This window comes from Somniosus microcephalus, chromosome 1 (assembly GCF_052327205.1).
Source record: "Somniosus microcephalus isolate GS21.2 chromosome 1, FLI_Smic_1.0, whole genome shotgun sequence".
NCBI classification, from domain to species: domain Eukaryota; kingdom Metazoa; phylum Chordata; class Chondrichthyes; order Squaliformes; family Somniosidae; genus Somniosus; species Somniosus microcephalus.
The window spans coordinates 20564114-20586097 of NC_140987.1; the positions used below are offsets into that span (position 1 = coordinate 20564114).

Here is a 21984-nt window from a genome sequence, read left to right on the forward strand (position 1 = left end):
GCAGGGCAGGAAAAGAATCAGGAAAAGAAACAAGAGGAATGGAATGGAGTAAGCTAAAGGTTGGAGCGGGTGTGGGAGAGCTGTGGTTGAAGAGAAATCGTAACTTATAGAATAGTAATCACCAGCAACATGCTTTGAAAAATAGCATCTCTTGATAAGCGGGTATGAGAATTGGCAGAGGTTGAACCCAATATTTTTGTATTCTTACCATCCTTGTGCGTTGTCGAGTCTAACGGCTGGTTTGATGTTTCTGCAGTGACCCAGACTGCGAGGGACACCCGTGTGAGAGCAGCAATGTGTACGATCATCAGCAGTTTGATGGGGAAGAGAGCCAGGACGAAGACAGCTGCTCGGAACACAGCTCTAGTACCTCAACGTCAACCAATCAGAAGGAAGGAAAGTACTGTGACTGCTGCTACTGTGAATTCTTTGGGCATGGCGGGGTGAGTGATCCTTGCTGGCGGGGCGGGGTAGCATTACAAACAGAGCTGCAGCTTTTGCTTCCAATTATATTCCGCTGTACACACGTGCGCGCCTGAACCTTTCAGAGGACCAGTGGCACCAGGCTGGCATACTGTCACGCAGCGGAACAATACGCATTTTTCCACGGGATTTCTATCACCTCGTGAGGAGGATAGAAGACCCACTGTCTGTTACTATTGTAGTAAGAGGGAACTGCACTGCTGAAGCAGCCAATGACTAGTTTAGATATAGGGGTACAGAAAATATTTTCACCTTGCGGGGGAGTCCAATAAATATAAGACAGTCACTGATTAATCCAATGGGGTATTCAGGAGAAACCTCTTTAACCAGAGAGTGGTTAGAATGTGGAACTCGCTCCCACATCGAATAGTTGAGGCAAAAAACATAGATGCATTTAAGGGGAAGCTAGATAAATACATGAGGGAGAAAGGAATAGATGGTTATGCTGATGGGGTGAGAGGGAGGAGGCTAGTGTGGACACTGGCATGGGCCAGTTGCGACAAATGGCCTGTTTTTGTGCTGTACATTCTGTGTAATAGGAGTACATTTCCGTCATCACTGCCTGGGTGGCAAATCACCCGTCCATTGTAGAAGCCGCTCAATTTAACATAAGAGTTAGGAGCAGGAGTCGGCGATACAGCCCCTTGAGCCTGCTCTGCCACTCAATAACATCATGGCTGATCTTCGACCTCAACTCCACTTTCCCGTCCAACCCCCATATCCCTCGATTCCCCATGAAAAAGAAAGACTTGCATTTCTACAGCGCCTTTCACGACCACTGGACGTCTCAAAGCGCTTTACAGCCAATTAAGTACTTTTGGAATGTAGTCACTGTTGTAATGTGGGAAATGTGGCAGCCAATTTACGCACAGCAAGCTCCCACAAACCGCAATGTGATAATGACCAGATAATCTGTTCTAGTGATGTTGATTGAGGGATAAATATTGGCCAGGACACCGGGGATAACTCCCTTACTCTTCTTCGAAATAGTGCCGTGGGATCTTTTACGTCCACCTGAGAGAGCAGATGGAGCCTCGGTTTAACGTCGCATCCGAAAGACGGCACCTCTGACAGTGCGGCACTGCACTGGAGTGTCAGCCTAGATTTATGTGCTCAAGTCCCTGGAGTGGGACTTGAACCCACAGCCTTCTGACTCAGAGGCAAGTGTGCTACCAACTGAGTCCAAAAATCTATTTCAGGCTTGAATATACTCGATGACTCAGCATCCACAGTCCTTTGTGGTAGAGAATTCCAAAGTTTCACAACCCTCTGAGTGAAGAAATTCCTCCTCATCTCAGACTTAAATGGCCGACGCCTCATCCTGAGACTATGCCCCCTAGTTCTAGACTCTCCAGCCAGGGGGAAACAACCTCATCACTTTTTTAATAATCTACAACGGGCAGGCGATCCGCTCTGCCAGATTACCGCCCAGGCAATGAAGACGGAAATTTACCCCATTGGACTCCTAGAACAGCGCCCCTTGATGTAAAAGCTGAGTGTGCGCGCGCGCGACTGGATCAATATAGCTGTAAACGAAGTCTGTTTTCTAGCTTACGACCTGACCCCTCTACTCCAATGGCTTAAAAGAACCTGAGAAAGTTCCACATTCTATCCACTCTCTGAGTAAAGAAGTTTCTCCTAAATTTCTTTTTGGATTTATTCATAGCTATTTTATATTTAAGACCCGTAGTTTTGGATTTCCCCGCAAGTGGAAACATCTTCTCTGAGTCTAACCTATCAAACCCTGTCCTAATTTTAAAGACCTCTATAAGGTCACTTCTCAGTCTCTTTTCTAGAGAAAAAAGTCCCAGTCTGTTCAGTCTTTATATGGAATAGTGCATATTTTATAGGAAGCCAATGACCAACCCAAAAAAATCTCTTTGAAAGAGCTACATTTATACCTACAGTGGCAAATATAACTTCAGTTCTTAGTGTGATCAAGTGTCTTCCCTGTTCTAAATCTTGGTGAGCGTTGCCGATATTAATATTGTCCCTATTTTATTTAAACATTTTTAATGTAAGGTGGAAGGAGGCTCGTGTGGAGCACAAACACCGGGCTAGACCTGTTGGGCCGAATGGCCTGTTTCTGTGCTGTAAATCCACGTTCATTTTTGTCCTAACCTCTGTGTCTCCATTCACTTCACTGCATGGACCAAGTAGAGTTGCAGATTGATCTAGCAGCTTGAAACTTATAAAATTCTGACAGGACTGGACAGACTAGATGCAGGAAGGATGTTCCCGATGGTCGGGGAGTCCAGAACCAGGGGTCACAGTCTAAGGATAAGGGGTAGGCCATTTAGGACAGAAATGAGGAGGAATTTCTTCACCCAGAGAGTGGTGAACCTGTGGCATTCTCTACCACAGAAGGCAGTAGAGGCCAATTCATTAAATATATTGAAGAAGGAGTTAGATATATTTCTTAAGGCTAAAGGGATCAAGGGGTATGGGGAGAAAGCAGGGACAGGGTACTGAACTTGGATGATCAGCCATGATCGCATTGAATGGCGGAGCAGGCTCGAGGGGCCGAATGGCCTACTCCTGCTCCTGTCTTCTATGTTTACTTGGGCAAGGGAATGGTACGTGGTGTTTTGCAATGATGAGGATCATGCAGATTGAATCTGATAGTAGAAGGTGGAAACAACAAAGAAAAGCAATAGCTGAATACAAGTGTGACCCCCCAGCTCAGTTGGAGTCAGAGGTTTGTGAGTTCAAGCCCCACTCCAGGACTTGAGCACAGAATCTAGGCAGTACTGACAGAATGCTGCACTGTCGGAGGTGCCGTCCTTTACAATGTTCAGTCGAGGCCCCCGTCCACCTGTGTTTATGATACCATGGCACTCATGTTTTGATTCGTGATGCTGTTTGTGGGATCTTGCCACATTCAAAAGGGCTATTTAATTCATAATTTTATGTGAAGTGTTAGAGATACTTTTCAAAGCAAGTTTCTTTTTACAAGTTAACTATATCAGATCAGGAAATTGTAATGTAGCAATTAAGAAGCTCTATAAAATGTATTTTTAAATGTTTTTTGGGTGGAATCAATACGAAGGAAATGTGACTCATTCTTTTGGGAACTAAGAATATAGTTAGTGCATTTAGTCAAATCATTTTTAAATGTGTATGCAGTTTTTTGTTGTGGATACGATAAGAATCTATGAATTTTATAGCACAGGGAACCTGGATGCCAGCTGGTAATCCACGGTTTGTCAAACACACACAGGCATGTTATGTAGAGATCAGATCAGAGATGACCAATTTTCCTCTCCCTATCCCAAGGGCGCAGAGGTAGGTTGGGCTCCTACCATCATCCCATTTGCAATCCGCTAACTCGGCACTGACCAGGGATTGAACTTGGGACCACCTTGCTCCGGATTGCTCAGCAACCCATCGTCTTAACCAGCTGAGCTGCCAGGGCTCCTACCAAACGTGAAGCAATTTTAACACACATGCAATCAATACAGTGCAGTTTCTGTGCTGACTTCATTGCAAATGCTGTGCAGAATTTTGCACCTCTACAGCTGAGAGCTGGCGAGGTGACGCTACCCGCAGGGATTGCTCTGTTGCCCTAAATTTAAAGTGTAACAAAGAAATCTGGCTGTACAGCATGAAAGTTATCAGCGATTTCACCCGAGGCACTGAACCATTACGGAATCTACAACTTTTCCGATTTCCACTATCGAGCAAAAGAATGGACCTTTTGCATGATGAAAGGTGCATCGTGTGTGTTCAATCTTTCTCTGCTCTAGATTCTCAAGAGATTTGGATATTTGTAGCACAAAATTGGGAAGAGTTGGCCATGGGTCGGTGGGCAGCCCCCATTTTAATTCTTTTGGGTAAAACAATTAACCGTATACAGGAAACTTTCCGATATCCGGCACCGACGGGACCGAGCTGCTGCCGATCTATCAAAACTTCCGGATAGACCAGCGCTAATGTTGAAGGATATGGAGGTTTTCATCTCCGTATCTGACAACAAACACTGTTGCTTAGCAACAGCTTGTAAACACTCGGCCCATACCTTGGAAGCGTCTCTGAAGCTGTTGCTAAGCTACAGAGATGCTTTCCAGAGCCTCACAGTTTATATTAAAAAAAAAATGCAAGGAGAAGAAAAAAAACCTAACCAAAACGGCTGCTGATTTCTGCCGTTAGAGTGAGGTTTACGGACATACAACCTCCGGATAAACCAAAGTTTCCTGTAAAATGTCCTTGTGATGATATAGGGTTTTTTGTTTTGTTAATTTTTTTCCTCTGCTCATCATCCTACCCTGAAGCTGGGGACTTCTTGCTAGGGGGGCAGTTCCACAGGCGCTCTGCGGTACCTCACCGAGGGGGCCATTACTCGTGTGTAAATCTCGTCCGTGTCGGCGGGCATTCAACTGTGGAAGCCATCGCAACCGAGCCTGAGCCGCTGTGCTCATCCCGAACCACACATGCACGCACTAGCGGGGGTCACCGGATAGTGGTCATGAGTGGGAGCTCTGGCCATCCTAGCTTTAACGAGGGATAAGAGGGGGCGGGGGGGAAGAGAGGGCAGAACTGATGCCAAATGCAGCACCTTTAGCACCACCCCGGCTGAGTTTGGCTAACTCGACACAAACCTGGGAGAGAGTAAGAACATTAATTATACGCAGCAAATTAACATCCTGCTCCCAAATGCCAGTTTTCTACCTCCTTTTAACTGCGTGTTTTTTTTTTGTAAGCCATGACATTCTTCATGAATTTGACCCCAGTACGTATATATGAACAGGTGGCTAGAAGAAATTTGCATAATATAGTCTCAGGTTGTCAGGACTGTGCATCTGATGTTCATTGCATTGACAGTAGACCCAATCTTCTTCAACACAGCAGTATTGCTGTTGTGGTTTATTTTGCTTCCAGATGCAAAAGTAGCCAAGTTTAAGTGCCAGATTTAGTGTGAATGGTACGTGATTTGTAACTGCATCGTGGTTTAAACTTGCTGCCACCCTAACTTTGTTTAGTTGTGTTAATCTGAACCAGTAACGGAGCAGACGCCTGCAATTGAACGTTTGTTGCCCGTGTCTTTCAGCCACCTGCTGCGCCAACGAGTAGAAACTATGCAGAAATGCGGGAGAAGCTCCGTTTACGGCTCACCAAACGTAAAGAGGAGCAGCCAAAGAAAGCAGACCAGATCCTCGAGAAAGAGCAGATAGTAGACCATAGAAAAGTAGAAGATCTATTACAGTTTATAAATAGCACAGAATCAAAACCAGTCAGCAGCTCGAGGGCAGCAAAGCGAGCACGGCACAAGCAGCGAAAGGTAAGCGATTTCTCCGTACCGCAAGCTGGAGAGAGCGACATCTGTGCCGTCGGTTCCCACTGTACTGCTTTATCTTTAGGCTTTTGATCCGGACGAGTAACGTGGTCGCTTTTGGTGTTCAGTCATACAGCGATAAATAGTCGCTCTTTGATTGTCATATGAATTATATCTTTGTAGTACAGCTGTTGTGCTTGTCCCGATTGTGATGCCAATGCTTGGAGTCCAAAGAAATGGGCGTTCAGCTCCTTAATGCTATTCCATCCACAGTCCAGGTATCAAGGACTTCCCTCTCGCACCACCTGTTGATCGCCTATTTTAGGCGCAGTAAATTATTTCCCCTAATTCCGCCTGGAAAATTAAGTGTTAATATCTTTCTAACCCTCATTCTCCCTTCTCAACAGCTTCTTTTTCCAAGATGCTGTTTGCTCCTAAATAAACTCCCACCTCTAGAAGTCTGTTCCACAGGTCCACTATCCTGTGGGAGGGAAAGTTTCTTCTAATCGCCATCCTTGTACTTGTGCCCTTTGGCGCTGTGCTCGTTGTCCAAGTTAAATACCTTGTTTACCTCAACCTCATCGATATCTTATGAGCACCTGTATTATGTGTCTCCTCCGTCTTTTCTCCAGCCAGAATAAGTTTAGTTGCTTGAACCTTTCTTCATTACCCAGTCCCCCAGGCCTGGAATCATCCTGCTCGCTCTACTCTGAACCCATTATAATATATCTACATCCTTCTTAAGGTAGGGTGACCAAAACTGAGTGCCATATCCCGCTCCATGGCCTCACCATTTATCAGTACAATGTCCGTAGAACTTGTGGTCCAATGTCCTGCAGATGTCCCAGTGCCCAATTACTGTTGCCAGGTTTTATTTATCCACAATACAATCCACCTTCAGGTTGTCCTGGCTCTGTCCTTTCAACCTGTGAGGTATTGAAATCCTCCCCATCGTGATGTTCCATAGATACATAGAAGATAGGAGCAGGAGTAGGCCATTCGGCCCCTCGAGCCTGTTCCGCCATTTAATGAGATCATGGCTGATCATCCAAATTCAGTACCCTGTCCCTGCCTTCTCCCCCTATCCCTTGATCCCTTTAGCCTTAAGAAATATATCCAACTCCTTCTTGAATATATTTAATGAATTGGCCTCCACTGCCTTCTGTGATAGAGAATTCCACAGGTGCACCACTCTCTGGGTGAAGAAATTCCTCCTCATCTCTGTCCTAAATAGCTTACCCCTTATCCTTGGACTGTGACCCCTGGTTCTGGACTCCCCGGCCATCGGGAACATCCTTCTGCAGCCATCCTTATCTGCCCAAACAGTTCCCCATCCACTGGCTCGCCTGGTGTGGGTGGTTTATAGCAGTTATTGATAATCTTCCATTCCTATTAATCACATTATCGACGTTGTTTTACTCTCATCCCTTTCTGCTGCTATATCTTTTTTAATTGTGGGCCTATCCTTATGAAACATTGTCTAGCCTCCCAGCTCTCGGACAGTTTCTCCCATATTTCATGTTTGGGAGCTAAAAATAGCAACATTCTCCCATTGCTCCAGTACTTTATTGTATCCCTCAAAATATTATTTTTTATTCAATCTCGGCTGCCCGTGTCCTAACTCGCACCAAGTCCTGTTCACCCATCACCCCTGTGCTCGCTGACCTACATTGGCTCCCGGTTAAGCAACGCCTCGATTTCAAAATTCTCATCCTTGTTTTCAAATCTCTCCATCTCTGTAATCTCCTTCAGCCCCACAACCCCCCCACCCCGAGATATCTAATTCTGCCCTCTTGAGCATCCCTGATTATAATCGCTCAACAATTGGTGGCCGTGCCCTCTGTTGCCTAGGCCCTAAGCTTTGGAATTCCCTGCCTAAACCTCTCCGCCTCGCTATCTCTTTCCTCCTTTAAGACGCTCCTTAAAACCTACCTCTTTGACCAAGTTTTTGGTCACTTGCCCTAATTTCTCCTTATGTGGCTCGGTGTCAATTTGTTTTGTCTTTTAATACTCCTGTGAAGTGCCTTGAGACATTTTACTCTGTTTAAGGCGCTATATAAATACAAGTTGTTGATATTTCTGCTATTGTCAATTTTGTTTCCTTTTGGTCTGTTAGGTCCTCTCCCATCTTGTTTTAATCTCCCCCACTTCCCTACTGTGAAGGCTTTGATGGTTTAGGTGAAGCTCATCTCTGCTAAACAACTTTCACGTACACCCAAACTTCGTCCCTCTCTGCAGCCTCCTTCAACCCAATGGCCCATCTTGCGCCCATCGCTGTTCTGAGTCTGGACTGCCTTACACTCTAGGTGGCAGAGCCTTCTGCCATCACACTCCTGCACTCTGGCATTCCCTTCCCAAACCCTTCCACCTTGCCACTCGCTCCCAACCTTCAACGGCCTTCTAAAACCTACCTCTTTGACTGTGCCTTCAGTCACCTCCGCCCAACCTTCCTGTTTCTACACCCCTATTTTTGGTGAATACTGAGTTGCCAGTTTATGAATGTGATTGTCATTCTGTTGTAGAATTTCTCTAGGTTCACACAGTAGTGTTGGCAAGGTAAAGGTGTGTTTGGTATCCGATAAACCACTGGAAATAAATTGGTACTCAGCATCTTAATTTTTTGGTTTCAATATGCATCCCATTTGAACATAAAATTCTCCCTATTTGTATTTCAATTTACAAGTGTCAATCTGTTATAGTGCACATTGGAGCCGGTGTACAGTTGTATGGAGGAACTTGTTCATATCCTATTTAAAGTTTAGTCATTCAGAGCTCGAGGAATTACGAGAAGATGCACTTGAAGTATATTTTACTATTGGCTTCCTTTTCTCTATCATTGTGAAGGTTGCCAGGAGTTTAGTTTCGAGACCTGGCCTAACTCCCTCGATGGCTGAGCTGATGAAAACACTGAACAGCTGAGCCAAACAGACCAGCCAGGTTTGTGGTTCGACCCTTAGTTTATACTGAGTTACCGCTCAGCATGGTTTGCTATTTGCAGAGCCACATACTCCATATGGAGATGTGATTTTTGAACCAAAAGACCTGATTCAAGAGGCTGGTTATGCAGAGGGGTAGTTGTAGTATGGAATGCTTTCCTATGGGAATGGTTGAGGCCGAGGCCATTGCACCTTTTTAGGGGAAAATTGGATACATGTTTGAAGCAAAGGAAGATACTGGGCTATGGAAAAAGTGCGGGGGCAGTGGGATTAGTTTTGGCTTGCACTCATAAGGAGACAATGGGCCGCATCTGGGCTGCAAACGTCTTCGGTTTGAAGTCCGTGGGTTTTGAGAAGCGGTTTCTATAACAATGTGATGGAGTATTCCAAATGGATTTTGAATTCTAGAAGTTTCTAGGGACATTGGCTTCATCGTGTGTTCGAAAGATTGACACTTGCAAATTAGATTGACAGAGTTTTACATCCAAGTGGATTACGTTTTGCAACCAGAATGAGTGCCCGTCACTGCTGTTGAATGACGCTTGGTATTTCTGCTTCCCCAGGGTCGTCCGGGCTTTGCAGTATCAATTAGATAATAAGTCGGGCACTTTCCTGTGTGAAAGTGCAAATGTTTGTCATCCACCTATGAAAAGAACGGGAAAGGTCACCAAGTTGAGCCTTGTGGGATGCAACGGACCCTTTGAATTCATACACTTGCCCCATGCAGCACGATCTGCCGCCCAATTATCACCTGACAAACCCAAAAGCTAATGTCAAAGCTGGTTTCTGAGCATACCTGCCTCAACAAGACATTTGCTGTAGACATAGTGTAAGGCTTGGAAAAATCAGCCACATGAGGGAGCGAAGGGTTGGGCCACATTTTCCCCTCAGATTTGCGGAACCCAATTCTTGACCCATGTTAGCTCGGGGGGAGAAACCTATTTGAAGCCCGTAAGGACCAGCACGCCGCTGGGTGAGTAACGCACCTTTTTATAATAGCGACAAAAGCTTTAGCTCAATAAACTCACTGCTGTTTTCCTCCAACAGGAAGAGAAGGCTCGTCTTGAAGCCGAAGCCCGTGAGCGAGAACAGTTGCAACTGCTGGAGGAGCAGAGGCAGCGGGAGGAGGAAGAACGGCTAAAGCGGGAACTGCAGCGGCTTCAAGAGCTGCAGCAAATCCGATCGGCCAAGAAAAAGAAAAAAGAGAGAACGAAAGAGTCCCATAAAGGCGAGTGTTTTCTACAAAATGCACGGCTAAAGGAAACTGCTGCGGATCCGGTAAACGATAGCGGCAAATCCCAGCAGCCAGACACTATAGCAAAACCTACCAACTCTCCACCCACGCAGGCAAACAGCAAAGAGGAGCAGAGAGCGGTGCCAGAACCTAGCGCGACACAGCAGGCGCCAGCAAACGGCAAGGACGCCAGACTTCCCCAGGCTCCATCTCAGCGGGAGGCAAAGGCCAAGCAGCCGGATGCCCACATCAGCCCGGACCCCACAGCGGTGCACAATGAAGTAAACAGCAAGCAGAAGTTAAAATCGCAGGCGGTCAAACAGAGTACTGAACGGCCACCGAAGCCGGCTGAGGGCTTCAGACCCTGCGAGGTGCACCAGAAAACCGCGGCTAAGTGTCAGGCAGACCTGGGAACGCCCAAACCAAAGCTGTCCGAGTGCCAAATGGTGACGGAGCAGAGAAAGGAGGAGAAGAAAGGAGTCAACGGCAACGGGAAGAAGCTCAACCACGTGAAGGAAGACAAAGTGTCGGCGCTGAGCGAATCTGCCCCTTCGAATGATCAGCAACAAGTTAATAAAAACACTGCGGAATCACCCCAGCCCAAAGGAAAGACCAAGAAAAACAAGAAGAAGAAAGGCGACAAGCTGAACAACTCCATCGGTGAGTTTTAATCTTTTTTTAATGTATAATAGAATACTTTGACCAAATTGGCCTTGCCAGTAATATTACTCAGTCACGCAAGTGATCCCCACACAGCGACTCTCCCCAGGGCAGCTAAAAGAAATATTTTGTTAAACACTCTGTGGATAGATTGGATCGATAGTGGGTAACGCCCTTAAATCTGCCCGTCTAGAGATACTCAAAAGTGTCCGCTGAATCGCACATCAGTGTCTTTTGATCACTTCCAACACCTCTCGTCAGTCTTTCCGGCTGATGGACTTTTTATAAAAAAAAAAAAAAAAAAATACGAAAAGACCAGCAGGTCCACCGAGCCTGCCGCACACTCGTGATGTTTGGAGCATCATGACTAAAAACTTCCTACACCACCTCCCCACCCCACAAGCAGCCATGTAATCTCCTGGGAGAGGGAGGGGGGTGGGGGGAATCCAGGGGCAAAAAGGGACATTCTTAAATAATCTTTTTAAATTTGTTTATGGGATGTGGGTGTCGCTGGCAAGGCCTGCATTTATTGCCCATCCCTAATCGCTGCTGAGAAGGTGGTGGTGAGCCGCTGCAGTGCGTGTGGTGAAGGTACTTCCACAGTGCTGTTAGGGAGGGTGTTCAAGGATTTTGACCCAGCGACGATGAAGGATCGGCGATATACTTCTAAGTCAGGATGGTGTGTGACTTGGAGGGGAACTTGGAGGTGGTGGTGTTCCCATGTGCCTGCTGCCCTTGTCCTTCTAGGTGGTAGAGGTCGTGGGTTTGGGAGGTGCTGCCGAAGAAGCCTTGGCGAGTTGCTGCAGTGCATCTTGTAGATGGTACACACTGCAGCCATGGTACGCCGGTGGTGGAGGGAGTGAATGTTTAAGGTGGTGGATGGGGTGCCAATCAAGCAGGCTGCTTTATCCTGGATGGTGTCGAGCTTGTTGAGTGTTGTTGGAACTGCACTCATCCAGGCAAATGGAGAGTATTCCATCACACTCCTGACTTGTGTTTTGTAGATGGTGGAAAGCCTTTGGGGAGTCAGGAGGTGAGACACTCGCCGCAGAATACCTAGCCTTTGACCTGCTCTTGTTGCTGGTCCAGTTAAGTTTCTGGTCAATGGTGACCCCCCCAGGGATGTTGATGGTGGGGGTTTCGGTGATGGTAATGCCATTGAATGTCAAGGAGGGGTGGTTAGACTCTCGCTTGTTGGAGATGGTCATTGCCTGGCACTTCTGTGGCGCAAATGTTTCCTGCCACTTACCAGCCCAAGCCTGAACATCGTCCAGGTCTTGTTGCATGCGGACATGGACTGCTTCATTATCTGAGGAGTTGTGAATGGCACTGAACACAGTGCAGTCATCAGTAAACCCGTGACCTTTTCCACCTAGAAGGGCAAGGGCAGCAGGCGCATGGGTACACCACCGCCTCCAAGTCACACACCATCCTGACTTAAAAGTTTATCGCCGATCCTTCATCGTCAAAATGCTGGAACTCCCTCCCTAACAGCACCGTGGGAGTACCTTCACCACACCGACTGCAGCGGTTCAAGGCGGCTCACCACCACCTTCTCGATGGCAATTAGGGATGGGCAATAAATGCTGGCCTTGCCAGCGACACCCATATCCCATAAATGAATAAAAGAAAAAGTTGTTTAATGGTCCACCACCATTCACGACTGGATGTAGCAGGACTGCAGAGCTTTGATCTGACCTGTTGATTTTGGGATCACTTAGCCCTGTCTTACAGCATGCTTCTTCTGCTTTTTAGCATGCATGTAGTCCTGTGTTGCAGCTTCCCCAGGTTGGCACCTCATTTTTAGGTACGCATGGTGCTGCTCCCGGCATGCTCTTCTACACTCCTTATTGAACCAGGGTTGGTCCCCTGGCTTGATGGTAATGGTAGAGTGAGGAATATGCCGGGCCATGTGGTGGAATACAATTTTGCTGCTGCTGATGGCCCACAACGCCTCATGGATGCCCAGTTTTGCGCTGCTAGCTTTGTTCTGAATCTATCCCATTTAGCATGGTGGTAGTGCCACACAACACGATGGAGGGTGTTCTCAGTGTGAAGATGGGACTTCGTCTCCACAATGACTGTGCGGTGGTCACTGCTACCAATACTGTCATGGACAGCTGCATCTGCGACAGGAAGATTGGTGAGGACGAGGTCAAGTCGGCTTTTCCCCTCGGGTTGGTTCTCTCTCCACCTGTCGCAGGCCCAGACTGGCAGCTATGTCCTGTGGGGGGGCGGGATAAGGAGGGGGGGTCGGGGTGGGCGGGAGCGAGGGAATGAGCAGGGGCGTGTGAGCGAGGGGGAATGAGCTATATCCTTGTTGGATACATTTCTCTGAGGTTCTGCCAGTCTCCTACCAAAGTTGAGGCAGGAAGATGGGAGATTCCCCCCACCCCACAGAATTTGCAGACCAGTATCACCTGCCTGCTCAGCAATGGAAGTGGATCAGCACCGCAATCGGGTCTGCATCCTTTGGGAAACCATCTCATAAGGGGGAGGGGTGGGGGGGGTCATTATGTCTTTTTTCTCTCTTTCACTCTCTCTTTCGCTCCTGCCCCCCGCTCCTTCCCTCGCTCCCCCTCCCCCTCGCTCCTTCCCCTTGCTCCCGCCCCCTGGCTCCTTCCCTTGCTCCCGCTCTTCTCCTCCCCCCGGCTCCTTCCCTTGCTCCCGCTCTTCTCCTCCCCCACCCCCCTGGCTCCTCCCCCTCGCTCCCGCCCCCTGGCTCCTTCCCTCACTCCCACTCCCCTGCCCCCTGGCTCCTTCCCTTGCTCCCGCTCTTCTCTCCCTCTCCTTCCCTCCCCCCGGGCTCTTTCCCCTCGCTTACACACTCTTTCTCACATAATCAATGACTTGAGGCCTCAGCCTGCTGGTGGTAATGAACGAGTTTGGGAGCAATGTAGATTGTCAACCTGCAGTAAGTTTTGACCACAAGAGGGCACTCAGAGACTAGTTACAGTAGATAGATACATTTACTGCAGAGCCTGCTTTTATCATTTTAACAGGGACACTGAAGCTCATACTTTCCCACATTAATGTTCCCACCATGGCATCTAATCAGACTCTAAATAACTCCTCCATAGCCTTGCTGCATCCTTCATCAATCATCTCCAGCCCTATATTTCCACACGCACACACACAAATCCCCTCCAATACTAAGTTACTCCTCTCCTCCACCACTGATGTTCACTCCTGCACCAACCACGAAGGGCCTCACAGCCGAGCCTGCCCGTCCTCACCTGCTGTCTGCGCTTCTCGGGAGTGTTGCTGGAAAATGACCAGAAGCAAGAATCCTGGCCCAATATCCCTTCCCTAACCCAGAAATGCTGGGGTCAGTTTCAAGGCCTCGCCTGGGCCTTTCCTAGTTTGCACGGCTGAGCTATTCTTTCAGCCATCGGGTGACCAGCCCTAAATAACAAGAGAAAACGCTGGAAAAACTCCGCACGCCAGGCAGCATCCGTGGAGAGAGAAACAGAGTCAACGTTTCAGGTCGAAACCCTTCGTCAGGACTGAGAGAAAAGGCAGGAAATGAAACAAAAGGCAGTTTGGGGGCTGGGAAATGGGGGAGGGGATGAAAGAAGAGACATTAAGAGATAATCAAGGCGAGACGAGATGGTAATAGGACAGGTAAAGAGACAAAGGATGGCTCTAGATGAAGTGTGAAATGCGCTGGCAGAGTGAGAGACAGCTGCCGTGTGGGAGAGAGAGGGAAAAAAGGAAAAGGCACAAAACCAAAAGTGTGGATAAAAAATATATAAAAATATAATAGGGGCCGAGGTTATGATCTGAAATTGTTGAACTCTATGTTGAGTCCGGAAGGCTGTAAAGTGCCTAATCGGAAGATGAGGTGCTGTTCCTCGAGCTTACGCTGAGCTTCCGTGGAACAATGCAAGAGCCCGAGGACGGTGAGGTCTGAGTGGGAATGGAGCGGTGAATTAAAATGACAGGCGACCGGAAGCTCGGGGTCACCCTTACGGACTGAACGGAGGTGTTCCGCAAAGCGGTCACCCGGGTGATCAGCCCTTTTCTTAAACTGGTTTTGCCCTCGTCTATTTACTCGATTGCTTCTCTTTGTGAGATTTTAAACTTCAGCCCGTTTAACTGATCCTAATTTTCCTCTGGGACTCCCCCACTCCCCATCTGCATTATTCTTTACTACAGTCCCCACATTGGGGGGAAAATTGGTTGAGATTTTCCATCAGTGTTGAACTTTGTCACTGTGATCTTGATGCCTCTCGAGCCTACACGATGTCATGTTTTCTGATTCACTAATTTATATAATTAATTACCTCATGTATTAATAGATGTTCTGTGGAACTAAGCTGTATTTTTCAAGTGTCGACCTTGAGTCATCTCCGTTTGCCAATATTGAAGAACCTGCTTAGGAACTGGTAGTTTTTCCCCTATCTTTTGCCACCAGTCTTCACCCCTCCCTCGGTGGTACAGACTCCTTGCTGGGTATGTCTGGACAGGTAACTGACCCCTCCCCCCCTCCTCTGCTCCCACACTCAAGTAGCCACTTCTCATCTGTGTGCCTTGACGGCGAGTTGGCACGCTATTTCATTACTGGGGTTTTTACAGCGGATTCTGTCTCCCGCTCGATCCAGGCACACACTCACTGCCAGCCGGGATCGGCAGACGGTGATCAGGAGCAGAAACACTGGCTGATTTCCCCCCCCCCCCCCCCCCCCTCGAACCTAGGAGCACTGAAGCCCATGGTCCTGGCTGAAATCGGCACCAATGGGACAACGCTGGGTACAGTAGCATTGTGGTTACGTTATTGGACTAGTAATCCAGAGGCCTGGACCAATAATCCGGAGACAAAAGTTCAGATCCCACCACGGCAGCTGGGGAATTTAAATTCAGTTAATTAAATAAATCTGGAATAAAAAGCTAGTATCAGTAATGGTGACCGTGAAACTATCGGATTGTCTTAAAAACCCATCTGGTTCACTAATGTCCTTTAGGGAAGGAAATCTGCCGTCCTTACCTGGTCTGGCCTATCTGTGACTCCAGACCCACAGCAATGTGGTTGACTTTTAGCTGCCCTCTGGAATGGCCGAGCAAGCCATTCAGTTGTACCAAATGTCTACAAAGAAGTGTAACAGCGCTGTGGGAGTACCTTCACCACACGGACTGCAGCAGTTCAAGAAGGCGGCTCACCACCACCTTCTCAAGGGTAATTACCAATGGGCAATAAATGCTGGCCTTGCCAGCGACGCCCACATCCCATGAACAAATTTTTTTTTAAAGCTGAGCACTTCTTGGTCCGTGTGGCTCTAACACTGCTTTAACCAGCTGATCCATCCTGGGAGCCCAAGTTGGTTACCCAGGCTAGGGTTTGGGAGAAGAGCTTTACAGCGATACGATACCAGTGGTTTTCAGTGTCCCAGTGATCATAATGAATGATCTGGGTGTAGGAACAAGGGAACAGGAGCAGTAGGCTGTTCTGTCCCTCAAATCCGTTCCACCATTCAAGTCAGAGCATGGCTGACCTGCACCTCAACTCCATTGATGCCCTCACCTAACAAAAAGTTATTGACCTCCGGCTTGAAAGCTTCAATTGATCCAGCATCCACAGTGTTTGGGGGAGCGAGTTCCGCATTTACACTACCCTTTGTGTGGAAAAAGTCCTTCAGATTTCACCCCTGTTCTTTCTCATTTGAAATAGAAACACAATGTGGGTCGTCTGACAGGTAAAGGCGTATTGGCTGACTGCTTCTAAAAAGATTATGTTGAGGCTTTACCTTGGTGATTCAGCGTTGATTTAAATGCACTTGCCGAGTTTGTTTGCAAAACTATTCTGAGACGGGAATTACATTTTCTACAATAGACCGCCCTACCACAAGCTGAAGAAACTCAGCTAGGAAAAACATTGTCCTACCTGTTCAGTCGATGGAATGTAATATTCATAAGCCAGTAATGTGTCGCAGTTTATGTAAGCTACATTTGCTTGTAATTGGAGCAACCTGGGAATTGCTAGATGGTAAAAGGTCGAGGTCCATCTAACCATTCTGGTCGATGCGTGATGCAATGATAATGGAGTTGTTGATTAATCGTGGCAATCAATCTCTGTCTATTAGTCTGCAACAGACCCAGAAAAAATGAGGTGAGGAAAACCCCCCCAGTGGTGGAAACTTTGGGAACCATCGGTCCAAAGTCACCTGTTCTCACTTGGTGCTGCACTCACCACATATCATGTCTCAAGTTACTCACACGCTGGGTCCCAAAATACCATTTTCTGAAAGAAATCTCAAATTTGCATTTGAATGACTCAATTGAGCAAGTTTTATATATTTTTTTAAATAGATGATGTGTTCCTACCTAAAGACATCGATTTGGACAGTGTGGAGATGGATGAGACCGAGCGGGAAGTGGAATACTTTAAGAGGTAATGTGGGATGTTGCCGGTTTGAAATCTATCAGTAGTGATATTGCTGTGTACGTGGCTGGGTGTGCTGTAACCTTTAACCCCTTAACAAAGAGGAACTTGTATCACGTGTACAGGTTTCAAGGGCACTGGGACAGGTGCCTGTTTTTTTTCTGTTCTTGGGATGTGGGTGCAATGCAATATTCCCCTTAATTTTCTTTTGGGTGCACGGTCCCTTTAATTCAAAATCTCGCACACGCGCAAAATCTCCCATTTTAGAAAGCCGGTCCCAGGCTGCACGGGACCTCCAGACAGCTGCGCTGCTTAGCGGGAATGTTACTGTCATGTGCCAGCCTTGTCGGTGGGCTGTTTGACCATGAGGTCCTCTCCCACATTCACACACACGCTCACCAACCTGCACAGATCACTAGATAGCAAGCAGAAATAGGGGGCCCTGTTTGCTTTATTTTACGTTGGCTAATTGTAGTATCCCTACTGCCATTGCATGTGAGAGCTAGCTCAACACAGTCCAGGGATAAAGCCCGGATCCAGGTCTGTGAACTCTGTATCAGACTGGGCATAACTAATAAAAAAAGGTACTGTGAAAATGTTGTATTCCAAGACTGCGTCAAACAGTCGTTTACTAATTAATCTCCAAAATATGACCCCTGAAAAGCACTGAGCACTTCATCTGCTCGTGTTCCAACAATGTGCTAAATCTAGCTAGGAGTCGAGATTTTGCAGTCTCTGTTATTTTAACTGGCCCTTCTCGTGTCCAAAATCCTAAATACAGCATCTAAATTTGACTCATCAAACTTCTAAGGGTCCCAGACCTGAAACGTTAACTCTATTTCTCTCTCCACGGATGCTGCCTGGCCTGCTGAGTGCTTCCAGCATTTTCTGTTATTTCAGATTTCCAGCATCCGCAGTATTTTGCTGTTGTAGGAGATTTTAATTGACGTGTTTAAAATTGAAAAGGGCTTTGATAGAGTGAAAGGGAAAGACTCCTCCGACTGGGGATTCCGCGACAAGGGGTCATCAAGTTTAAAATAGCCATCGAGACTGAGGAGAGAGGTTAGAAGCAATTTATTTACATAGCGGATTGTTGGAGCGTTCGATGCTTTGCCACAGGGCGTAGTTAAGGCAGAAACCATTGCATCTTTTAAGGGAAGAGTGGATTAAACATTTAAAGTAGAGGAGAATACTGAGCTATGAGGAGAGAGAGCAAGGATTAGTTTTGGATTGCTCTAGCAAAGAACCAGCCCAGACACGATGGTCAGAAAGGCCTCCTCATGATGTAAACTTGTATGGCTCTATGAAAATGTTAAAAGAAAAGAAACCTATACCGAATGTGAGTGCTTCTTGCACAGTATTAATCCTTGAACTTTGCTATACAGACAGTGGCTCACACAGTTAACTCTCAAATTTAATTTATTGTAAAGTTCCAATTTAAAATAAAATTAGGAGGTGCCTCTAAAGGGTTCATCTCGTGTGTAACGGAGCTATGTGGACCAAGACGGTCCCAGTTTGATCCCTAGTATGCACTGAGTCACCTGAACTCGCACAGGGTGCCATTGCGGGTACTGATCATCGTCCCTGGGTCTGGAGGAGGAAATTGGACAGTGTGCACGCTCCTGATAACTATCCAGCGATTCCTCGTCGAAAGATGTGGCTTGGGAATAGGATTGGGCTTGGATCTGAGGTCCCCTCCCTTCCTTATTGAAAGGCCTGCTGGCACTCGCTGTCGAGGCTCATGAGCAAACGTCCCACGGGTGAAGGAACCGAGAGAGTGATGGCCACCCCTGGACCATAGCCCAGCTAAGAGTCGGGGCAGAAGGAGAGGGGGACGCCAAGCTGTTGAGGTTTAACCCGCGGACAGTCGTTCCAAATGGCCGATTCACACCAAGCAGTTCTAGTGTCTTCCATTTAATCGGCCAGCGGTTGGTTGCGGATGTCTCTGTGTTTGCCTGGCACTTGTCACACTCTCCTTTTCCTCCCCAGGTTCTGCTTAGATTCAGCCCGGCAAACCAGGCAAAGACTCTCCATCAACTGGTCCAACTTCAGCTTGAAGAAAACCACCTTTGCTGCTCACTGATCAGATGAGAAGTTCCCCGCAGGAACCGACTGTGACTCCACTGAATATTCTCACTTGGATATACAGTACTCTGCTGCGCTGAGAGCTAACCAGGTTGTTGATCTGGAACTGCCTTGCCTTTACTGCCCCCCCACCCCGGACATCCTTCCCCACCCCCCCTGCCCCCACCATCCCATCTCCCCCACTGCTGTGTGTGGTTCTGCACTGGGATAGGTGCAGGGCGCCTTGGCCCCATGACGTCCTTGCAGTTTTCAGAGAGCGAGTTGGCTGGCTGTGTTAATCTACTTTCTCCTTACCTGATTTTTTTTTTTTTGTTTGTTTGCTTGTGTGTTTGTAGTCTGTGAGTGGGACTTGTTCGACAGTAGCCATAACCTGCTCGGGTTGGAGCTCAAACAACCTTCCGTCTCTGGCTCTTCTGCCCCTCACGGCCCCCAGTGTTCTGCCCAAGTTTCTGCTCGGGCACAGGTCAACCTGTTTGTTCCCTCCTTTGCATCAATCTGCCGCAACTTTTTATTCCCGTCTTGCATTCAGCACTGTACATACAGTCCGACTACTGACAAGGGAATGGACTTTGTCGATTTTTACTCTTCCTTGCTCCAGCATTCCCCTGACGAGACGGTTTGAACGAAGGAAATGCTCATACTGAACTGGGCAGTGAAAACCCAGTTGCCTCCAGTACTCCTTCACACATTCACTGTTTAAAGTGTACAAGGTTACGCTATATTGTGTTTGACTTCTGACTTGTAGCCAGCTTGTGTAAGAATACTTGCAGAATGAATTCAAAAGAACAATGCTCACACTATCGACCTGTTATAGAGTGTATAATTGTATTAACACTGAAGCCTAAACTGGCTACTTTTTTAACATATTGTTAAGTAATATTAAAAAAAATCATGTCTTTCTTTTTGAAAGATGGAATACAGTAGTATGGCAGAAAGGTGAATGTCTGACTTGCCTTTTTCTCTCAGTCGAAATGTCCTTTATATTCTTGCATTTCTTAAGAACGTACAGGAGGAAGATCGAAGAGAGGACATGTACAGAAAACGGTAAAACTTTAAAAGGAATGGAGAAGCAAAGAGACTTGGGGGTTCAGATACACAAACCTGTAAAAGTGGAACAGCAAGTCTGATAAAAGAAAGATTTGCATTTATATAGCATCTTTCACAAGACCTCAGGATGTCTCAAAGCGCTTGCAGCCAGTGAAGTATTTTTTGAAGTGTAGTCACTGTTGTAATGTAGGAAACATGGCAGGAAATTTGCACTCGGCAAGCTCCCACAACCAGCAATGTGATAATGACCAGATCTGCTTTTATCGAGGAACAGCACCTCATCTTCCGATTAGGCACTTTACAGCCTTCCGGACTCGATATCGAGTTCAACAATTTCAGATCATAACCTCGGCCCCCATTACATTTTTACTTATATTTTTTATCCACACCTTTGTTTTGGCCCTCCCCCCCCCCCAACCCCTTTTTCTCTCTCCCACATGGCAGCTGTCTCCCATTCTGCCAGCACATTTCACACCTAATCTAGAGCCGTCTTTTGTCTCCACTAGTCCTATCACCACCTCGTCTGGTTTTGAATACCTCTTAATGTCTCTTCACTTCTTTTGTTCACTCCCAGCCTGGCCTCTTAATCTATTTCATTCCCTGTGCTTCTTTAGCCTTGACAAAGGGTTCACCCGAAACGTTGACTATTTTCTCTCCACGGATGTTGCCTGGCCTGCTGAGTTTTTCCAGCATTTTCTGTTGTTCCTGCTTTTATTGATGTTGGTTGAGGGATAAATATTGGTCTGGGCACTGGAGACAACTCCCCTGCTCTTCTTCGAAATAGTCCCGTGGGATCTTTTACGTTCACTTTGGCGGGTAGACGGGTCTTCGGTTTAACATCTCACCCGAAAGACGGTACCTTCAACAGTGCAGCACCCCCTCAGTACTGCACTGGAGTGTCCGCCTCAATTTTGTGCTCAAGTCTCTGGAATGGCGCAGCCTTCTGACTCGGAGGTGAGAGCGCTAACTACTGAGCCACAGCTGACACCGTATCAAGCTGTGTATGGAATCCTATGTTGTATAAATAGAGTAATGGAGTGCCAAAGCAAAGAGGTAATGCTAAACCTATACGAATCATTAGTTAAGCATTCCGTGTCCAGCTTTGGATGCCGTTTTCAGGAAGTTATCAAGGCCATGGAGGGTACGGAAGAGACTCATTAAGATGATTCCAGGGATGAGGAGCTTTAGATATGAGGAGAAAGTGGGACTCGAGAGTTGCTCAAAATGATGGGAGGCTATGATAAAGTAAATTGGGAGAAAATATTTCCAGTGGTTGGTGAGTCAGTAACCAGAGGGCTTAAATTGAAGATTATCAACAGGAACAGAGGGAGATCGGGAAGCTTTTATTTTTAATGCAGGGAGTTGTTGGGACGTGGAATACCCCATCAGAAACTGTGGTAGAAGCAGAATCCATATAGTTTTTCATAGGGAAGTAGATAAATATTTGAAAAGAAAAAATATAAAAAGGTATGGGGAAAGGGCAAGGGAATGGGACTAAATGGATAGTTCTTTCAGAGAGCTGATGCAAGTGTGATGGGCCGAATGGCCTCCTGTACTCTAAATTCTAGGACTGGAGAAGACCATTCTGGTCTATCTGCCTAGTTCAAAACCTACAATACCCTACTGTTTTTCTCTTGTGTTCCTAGAATCATAGAATGGTTATATGCAAGAGCACTTCAGCTAGTCCCACTCCCCCACCCTTTCCCTGTAGCTGTGCAAATTTTTTTCCTTCAGGTACTTCTCCAATTCCCTTTTTAAAAGCCACAATTGAGTCTGCCTCCACACACTTTCAGGCAGTGCATTCCAGATCCAAACCACTCACTGCGTAAAAATGTTTTTCCTCATGTCGCCATTGCTTCTTTTACCAATCCTCGCTTACTTTGTTTGG

At 47.0% G+C, this 21984-nt stretch overlaps 1 protein-coding gene across 4 annotated transcripts in view; it reads left to right on the forward strand.

The window, feature by feature from the left end:
* fam193a (family with sequence similarity 193 member A) overlaps positions 1-19969 on the forward strand; it is a 334280-nt gene extending 314311 nt beyond the window's left edge. For all 4 annotated transcript variants that reach the window (XM_085973735.1, XM_085973887.1, XM_085973783.1 and 1 more), the window contains 5 exons: positions 257-443; positions 5531-5761; positions 9739-10585; positions 16892-16973; positions 18954-19969. In XM_085973735.1, the coding sequence (XP_085829861.1) occupies positions 257-443; positions 5531-5761; positions 9739-10585; positions 16892-16973; positions 18954-19047 (1441 nt within the window). In that variant the 3' untranslated portion in view covers positions 19048-19969. The remainder of the gene's footprint in view (positions 1-256; positions 444-5530; positions 5762-9738; positions 10586-16891; positions 16974-18953) is intronic.
* The last annotated feature ends 2015 nt before the right edge of the window (positions 19970-21984 follow it).